At 43.2% G+C, this 8893-nt stretch overlaps 1 protein-coding gene across 1 annotated transcript; it reads right to left on the bottom strand.

Moving 5' to 3' along the window:
- LOC108837645 (uncharacterized) lies at positions 1–2500 on the bottom strand. The gene is made up of 2 exons (XM_057008361.1): positions 2244–2500; positions 1–1896 (listed from the first exon to the last, which is right to left on the bottom strand). Exon 2 carries the CDS (start codon positions 1762–1764, stop codon positions 298–300), a length of 1467 nt encoding a protein of 488 aa, XP_056864341.1. The 5' UTR covers positions 1765–1896; positions 2244–2500; the 3' UTR covers positions 1–297.
- Between the last annotated feature and the right edge of the window lie 6393 nt (positions 2501–8893).

The following is an 8893-nucleotide window of genomic DNA, read 5'->3' on the forward strand; positions in this document are numbered from 1 at the left end:
TGCAAAGCAGAACATAGAGGGAGCTAAATATATGGAACTCCCAGCTCAGCCTCTTGTCCCACCATACATACCACCAAAACTCAAATAACCAGAGCTCAATTTTATTCAAAGAAAAGGCCATAAGGCTAAACAGCCACCACAGACAACAGAACAAAAAAAGAAGTGACACCCACTTCATAACAAACTGAGAAAAAACAAAAATGCTCGACGAGCTTATTAAACTTAACGAAAAAATAAAAACGGAGGACCCAAAAAGTCCTGCTTGGCGCTTAGAGGCCTCTTGATTCATGAAAAATCTTAGTTCTTGGCAGGATCATGCTTCGGGTTTGAAGTGCCCGTATCCTCCACCTGCTTGGAGTTATCGCCATGACGGATCCCTGCTTTTGCTGTGGGACGTTTGACGTTCACTAGCTGAGCCATCTTCAGCTTGTTGGATGCAACAGCGCCTGCTGCAGGTTTGACAGCTTTCCTGCGCGGACCTTGTTTGTTTGCCACCTCCCCAGTTACCATTGCTTTCTCCCCCACGTTATCCTCAGTAACCGCGTGCACCTCCTCAACCATTCGCACATCCTCCTCCATCTCTCCATCTATTGGAGACAAATTAGTAGCCGCACTGCCATCATTTGGACCCCTACCACTAAGTTCCAATCCTAAGCCACACTCCTCAACTTCAGACACAGTATTCTCTAAATCTGCCATTACCAAGTCCACACCGTGGTTCCCAAAGTTTGTTTCAAATACCTGAGCTGGTTCCTCTTGAGTTTCCTTGAGCTCCGCAAGAAACGAGCTTGAAGGTCCAGCAATATCTTTCACCTGTGGAGACTGTTGGGTCCTCTCTAATCCACCAATCTCTCCTTCTTCTCTTACCTCCTTAGTGTTTGCCACACGGTGATCCTTATCACCTCTCGGAGCTCCCACACCTCGAGCACGATACTCTTGATGCGAGTACCCGTTTTGTTCCTTCTTATGGTTTCGTGGACGCGACCCTTCCTCCTCTCCACGGTAGTCTCTCCGCGAGTCTCGGTACTTCTTCTGCTCCCTTTCTGGTCCTCTCGCCCCTTTGGATCCATCCTCCTCATACATCTTCCCCTTACCCTTGCCATAATACTCTCTTGTTTCTCTTTTCTTGTCCTGTTGTGCCCCATGTTCGTTTAGCACCACTCCTCTGTAACTCCTAGCGCGATCATCATGTCGTCCCTCCTTGCCATTTTTATCCTCCTTTTGTTCTGAGCTCTTCATCGTTAAAGGGCATTTCTCCGCCTTGTGACAGAGACTGAAGCAGGTGTCACAGTAGCCAAACAACTTCTCATATTGGAGCGTGACTGGAATCTCCACCCCCTCGTAGTATTCACCTCCTGTGAAGTCAAGAGAAGTGTCAAAGATCAGCTCCTTGAAGCCATCCACAACCACTTGGAAACGACCGTTGTCAAGATCTACCGCTTTTGTCTCTCCTATAGCGTCTCCAATACTGCGAAACGTGGGTTCCTCCCAGAACTGAAGTGGAACCCCCAATACCTTGATCCAGAAAGTGATCTCATAAGGGTATTTGGAGCACTTCATTGGCTGCCACTGAACAAGGGAGAGCATCCAGTAGTCAAAATGAAAAGGTTGCATCTTGAGGACTGAGTTGATGTCTTCCTCCTCATCAAAATCGAACTGGAACTTACCCAGCCCGAGATCCGTACCGATAACCTTGTCTTCGAGATTCCATATTCTCGGCAACGTCACCAAGAGGTAGCTCATGTTCTGCTTTGGTGGATTCATGCATCTTCCAATTAATGTTTTGGAATAGCCCTTGATGAGATCCTTGTTGTTGAAGTGAGGGACCGAGATCTTGAGTCTTTTCCGGCCACCAGCCCCGTCTCCCTTCTCTCCCGAACTTCCCACAAGCTGACTCTGTGACATGATTGTCAAAACACACAAGCCAACAATGAAAATAAGAAAACTTTGGAACAACAGTAATATGAAAGTGATGAAACACAGAAGGCTCCCACAGTTCCTTATATAATGTTTCAGCGATGCATATCTCCTCCTATTAAACTCATTGCTATTAATACCAGAATTCCAAAGATCCCAATCCGCACCCATATCAAATTGATCGTGAAAATATTGCAGAAGTCTGTCAATAAACAGAGAGATAATCCAGACTTTCCAGAAATTTCCAAAAACCCAAATCCCTCTTATCTCTTGAATCCCGAGGGAGATATTTGGTGATTCTGTTTTAATGAAAACAGAGATCTTACCACTCAATCCGAGAGAATTGATGTTGCAGTTGATTACAGATACTACCGAATCGCCATATCTTGGAGCTTTTTCGTTTGTTTCCTTACTGAAACGCGATTTGAAGATATCGCATTGCAGATTTCTTCGATATCTTCAAGGCCGATTTTCTTTCCAAATTCCCCTCTGTCCCTCGTGCCCGTCGTAAGTATGTACCGATCTTCGTAAAGAGATTCCATCGATCCCCGGATTCCATCGCCTTTGATTCATGAGCAAGCCCTAGTTCGTCGCCGTCGCCATCGCCCCGAGAGTAAAGCTTGGTTCTTCAAAGTTACTAATTAACACGATCGCGACATTTGTCATTACCCTAACAAGTGATCTAACTCTCTCAAATAAGAGGTTCGATTGTAGTACTTAGGAATCGAATCCACAAGGAGCTAAGGCACACACTAGATCAAATAGTTATGATTAAGCTAGGCTAACAGTAAATAGAATAAAACAGTAAACAAGATGAACAATATAATTGTTCAGCTTGGCAAGCAGTTGTTTGATGGAAGGATGGTAGCTAGATCTAGGGCTTCTGTTCAGGTGTTAGAGATTATAATGATATAGAGACTAATGCATGATATTATAGAACTCAACACGCTTAACATCAGTGATCTCTCACTGGTTAACTAACTAGATCTTGGATCTCAACTCTCGTATGATGACCACAAGAAAGTGTCGATCGATAATCCTATCGGGATATCGACCGATACACCTTTCACTACGTCGATCGATTCTCCAGTCGGGATATCGATCGACGGCTTCTAGCTAAGCCTTGGCGCGAGTTGATAATGTTCACTAGGGTTTCTAAACCAGCTCTCGCTGTTATCTAGCAATCCTAACTCAGAGAAGACAAGTCAGATAAGAGACCAAGCTCTCGCTTGTGCCTAATGATTCTATGATCAAGTTCAGGTTAATTACTCCTAAACAAGCATTAAGAACAATCTCAATGATGAATATCACAACCTAGCAATTCTATATTTGGGGCTAATCCCTTTAACCTATCTGAACCCTAAACCTAACAGGTGGATCTATTCACACATGAAGTTTGTCACAGAAATCATAGATGAAATTGCAATAGATAAATAAACCAAAAGCAAAGGAGTTCCAAGAGGACTCTGAAGGAGTTCCTCTCTTCTCTCCTAAACTAGGAATAATGAATAAAGAAAGCGTAGAAAGCGTAGCCGTCAACAATGGCTTAGAAATAACATAAATAGGATTTCTGGTCGTCAAGGGTATTTTGGTAACTTTGTGGTGACTCCTGGGCTTCAGTCGATCATGAAATATACGCGGCCCGCATTCTGATGTCCCTGTCGATCGACATGCAGTGTGCTGCATCGATCGACATACAATCCTCTTCTCGACAGCTTCCTCTCGCGAGGCAGACTGACCACTCTTCTGCTAAAGGATGCGGATTGACCTCAGACCGGTGGCATTGGAAAGATAACTCAAAGATATAACTTTTGTCAAAGGATGAGCTAAATCCAACGGTGGGAAGGTCTCCATCGAGAGATAAACATCTGAAGCGTCTGTGCAGTTCTGCACTGCGTGAGACTCCAAAAGACACCAAAATCACCTTATATCTCCAAATCGTCCCTGAACCTGTAAATACTCTAAATAGACTCCAATATATAATAAATAGTATATAAAACACTTATATACCATGGGTAAAAATGGGTAAAATCCATGGTATATCAACTCCCCAGACTTATCCTTTTGCTTGTCCTCAAGCAAAACAAACATGCAGACTCTCTGAAAGAGGTTTGAAAACAGCAGGGACTCTCATGATTTTAAAAACTCAGTCATCATCTCTCTAGTAGTGCAATCCAAATCATAAACATCCTAACCTTAGAAGCACATTATACAATATCCTCGTATAGCAACCAAATTCCACTAGTTCTACAACTTAACAGATCCTGTCTGACAATCCTCTCTACTAACCTCATTTCTTGCATAAAAATAAAAGTGTAGGCTTTACCTTGGGAGTATCGATCAAAGGACACATGGATTAAACTCAAACAAGTTTCTGAACACACAGGTAGTCTTCTCTGATCCCTTTCTCCCCTCATCTCTCTTCTCTGAATCTCTTATTAGTTTCAATTTCAACAGGTTTCGATGCCACAAAGGTCATCTAGTCTATCTCATTGACATTTGCATTTGTAACTCATACACTTGACAAAGTGTAGCGAATAATGGGGTCACAGGTAATTTACCTATCCCTCATTTCCACAATGTGTGATCATCCTTGAGATTTAGAATAATGGGATCGCAGGAGACACTCCTACCCCTCTGTCTCTCAAGAAATCATTTCAATCTTTTATAACATAAACTTAGATCTTGAGATGCCGAAGAGGGAGAAGGAAGGGAACCAGAAACACACAGACTTTTTACCTTCCAGACTTGTAAGAGGATTCCGATCCTATGTATACCAAGCCCCAAGACAAGCAAATCAAGTCAGTATTAGGTTGGAGGTCAGCTTTGGTTCCTTCAAACAATCTCAGCAAGTGCAAACATAGTTGACAGGTTGATCCACTTTAGTTTATCTAGTACTTCTGGAGTTAGTAAATCTAAGACTTGTCTAAAGAGTTGTTAGATGACAAGTAGTAAATCGATTAAGATTATATCCCCTTCTTGACTCAATAAAAACTTTTTTGATAATATTTTAAATAAGATAATCAAGTAGATAGATATTAGTAATCCCCCCAGACTTAAATTACATTGTCCCCAGTGTAACACAGTCGGTGGTAAGACGAAAATAATAAAGCATAAGTACGAAATTTAACAAGTAAGAACAATATACAAGCTCGCTAATGTCGGTCACGATCGACACAATGAACTGACAATTGATCGTTGAAGATGAAGCGCTGTCGAACAATATCGATATGGTCCCATCAGTCGATGGCTAGAGAGATCGTTTGACACAATTGATCGTTTGATATGAAGTGCTGGAGATCGATATCGAGCTGGTCTCATCGGGCGATGTGCTGAGCAATCGTTTACCTGGATCTTCTTTTTTTTTTTTTTTTTTTTTTACTAACTAAAACACAATATCAGTAGAACCTCCCCCAGACTTAAATAACAGTATAATGGTGTTATCAAGTCGGAGATTGGTGAGAAAAAAACTATAAGTACTCAATTTAACAAGTTAGAACAAAATACCTGACCGGAATAAATGTTGATCGACGTTAAATGTGTTGTCATCGGTCGTGGCAGATTAGGTTATGTCGATCGATATCGACTTTTCTCGTCGGTCGATTTATGGAAATCGTTTACTTGGGTCCCTATTCTAAATAGCTAATCTAAATTATAATATTAGTATGACCTCCCATAGACTTAAACAACACTGTTACCAGTGTTATACATTCTAAGATTGGTGGAAGAATAAATCATAAGGACAAAATTAACAAGGAAAAAACAGTATACCTAACTTTGATGTGAATATTGACCAACACAGTTAAGTGGCGATCGATATTCTTGATGCTCTATCGATCAACAATTAAGTGGCGATCGATCGATGCTATTAATGCTATGTCGACCAATGCTGCGCAGCCATCAGTCGATTCTTGTGGAGACTCATCTTCCTTGGATCTCTCCTCCTTTTTTACCTGATATATATAAACACTAAAAACAAGTAATAGAAAAATATAAATCAACCTTTTTTTGTTTGGATGAACAGTGACTGCTACAGTAGGTTGCTACAATGATTCTGCTACAGTAACTCTGCTACAGTGTCGATCGATTTGCTTGCTACAGTATCGATCGATGTCCTCGCTACATTGTCGCTCGGCATTGTTGCTACAGTGTCGGGCGTACTGTTCATCTTTCTTTTTTTTTTTTTTTTTTACCTGCAATAATTAAAAACAAAAATCAGTAATATATGAAAATAAAACCAAATTGAAAACAAACCTATCAGTGGGTTGCCTCCCACTCAGCGCTTATTATTTTTTATTTTTTTAGTCATTAGCTTGACTTTTGGAGATTTGATTTGGTCCGAATGAGAATGAGAATATGTCCAAAACAAATCTCAATGTCCAATCTTTTGAGGCTTTTATCATTCTTGTGTGAAAGCCTCATCCATAGACTTTTCTCTTTTTGTCTATCATCTCAGCAATAAGAAGTGCTCGAAGCTTTGCAAACGGCTGTAAGAAGCTTCTCCTGCGCACTCTTGATTTCCTAACACAATCTGAGAAGTGAAGAATCAAAAGGTAACTGAGGATCTCTCTTTGTTCGTTTTCTCTTCTTCCAATTCCTCCTCTCTTTCCCCCAGACTTATCTGATCGCGTGGTGGTATCTCCATCAAAATATTTCCACACACATCAAACTCCTTCTGCTCTGATATACGTTCGATGTCGATCGATGGTGTATGGTCAGTGTCGATCGATGCTGCTTCTCTGGGGCCTTTGTCAACTTCAGTTCTACACCTCATCTCCTTCTGAGAAGCTACTACATGCTGATGATCATTAAATACTCATTGTAGGAATCTAGATGTATACCTCTATCTGGTGGTATTGGAGATTCAGCTTCAACCACGGTACAAGGAACCACAATCTTCACAGGGTCATGTTATCCTCTTCATTCTTTTGCAAATCCCAGCAGCTTCTTCTGCGCATATGGGTCTTAGATGTTTAGGGGACAGCAAAGTATGAGGTCTCAGACTTGTGCATTCTCTCCTCAATCGGTTCCAGCTTAACTGTATCCTGGTAGCTCGTCCATCAATGAGTATCGATCGATGCAGTTTGATGTGTGTCGATCGATGATATAGGGTGGGTGTAGATCGATGATGAAGGACGTGTGTCGATCGATGGTGAAGGGCGGGTATCGAGCGATTCTCATCAGGTTGGTGTTGAACGATGCTAACCTTTAGTGAAGTTTTCTGGATCCTTAAGATTCATCTCTGTGTCATGTTCTTCATCCTCTAGCTCCAAGAAATCTTCTGTAGAAATTTCTCTACTCGAATCCAAATCTCCAAGTTGTTTTCTATCCTCTGGCTCCAATAAATCATCCATGATAATATCTATGTCCATATCTAAGGCATGATAACAACTTGGTACATTGTTGGGGTCAAAATCGGTCAAGACGAAATCGATGTCCGAAAGTCTCGGAAAAACATGAAAGATGTTAGAGCAACCTCGAGAGACTAATTGGTTAATCGAGAAACCTTGGAAAAATATTAAGTTCGAGATTAATCATCTCGAAATCAAACGGCTAGAAACGTTTTCTACACGAGGAAAAACCTACGGAAAACTAAAAAGAACGCAAAAACCACGCACAAGCCGAAGGAACGAGACAGACCGCCGACTCCGGTCGCGCCGTGGCCGCCGGGCTGCTAGCCCCCGTGCTGGCCGTAGCCGCCGGCGGCTAGCATCCGTGCTGGCCGTGGCCGCCGGGCGGCTAGCCCCCCGTGCTGGCCGTGGCCGCCGCGGCTAGCGCCGTGCTGCGGCCGCGGCGGTCGCCGGGTGGCTAGCCCCGTGCTGGCCGTGGCCGCCCGGGCGGCTAGCCCCCGTGCTGGCCGTAGCCGCCGGCGGCTAGCGCCCGTGCCGGCCGTGGTCGCCCGGGCGGCTAGCCCCGTGCTGGCTCGGGTCGTCGGGCGGCTAGTCTTCGTGCGTAAGTTCTAGGCCCCTGGGTCGCCAGAAATCCGTGTTTGCAACTTTCCGAGATCCCGCAAACAAACTCCTTTTCCTGCTCCAAGATCTTCGGAGAACCCCGTAAGACGTCAACGGAAGAAAGACTTCGTATAAAAACGCGGATGGTTTATCTTAAACACCATTCGCCTCAGCAATGGATCGAAAGATCTTCCGAAAGACTCGACATCCAAGTAGGAGCATTCTTTCAAAGAAATCGTAGAAAACAACGGAAGTCCGGAAGACGGCCCGAAAAGGAGACCAAACCGATCGGACGGCCCCATTTACGATTTTCTAAAAGTTTAGATACGACGGTTTATAATTATCTTCACACATAACAAGATAAATGTTAAACTTCCCGAAAGGAATAAATGTCAAATTTCCGAAAGGATAAATGTCAACTTTCCCGATAAACACGAAGGCCGACGAAAATGGAAAAAGCCCAGCTCGCGGCAGACTCAGCCCATCAAGAATAGACCGTCATATGGGAGTATATAAGCTAAGGGCTAGGAGCAGAGGAAGGGGGGATCCGAAATCAGAAGAAAGAAACCACTCTAGAGCAAATTAGAACTTAGGCTTTTATTTCCTTTTTAGCGAGCTGCGACTCAACTAGGTTAGATCTAGGTTTTTTAGACTAGCGACGATCGACAGCTCTTGCGGCCGAGATCTCGACCTGTTGTTCAAACGCTCTCCGCGAATTCGGAAATAAGATTCTTTCTTTTGCTCTCTTTATTTTACGCATTTATTCCCAAACTAAACTCGTTAATAACTTCGTCGTGCAGCTGGGCCCAGCAGATAGCCGGGATCCTCGGGGAAAAACTAGGTCAACTTAGTTTTCCTACGTTTAAACTTAACTAAAATCGACAGTGGCGAATTTCGGTTTCCCACAGTTTGGCGCTAGAAGGAGGGGGATACACGGATTTATCTTTCTCGCAACTACGCACGCCCAGTTAAGCAATGTTTGCTAACGCGGAAAAAGACAAGCAAACGCACGACGGACCAGCCGA

This window comes from Raphanus sativus, chromosome 4 (assembly GCF_000801105.2).
Source record: "Raphanus sativus cultivar WK10039 chromosome 4, ASM80110v3, whole genome shotgun sequence".
In the NCBI taxonomy this organism is placed as follows: domain Eukaryota; kingdom Viridiplantae; phylum Streptophyta; class Magnoliopsida; order Brassicales; family Brassicaceae; genus Raphanus; species Raphanus sativus.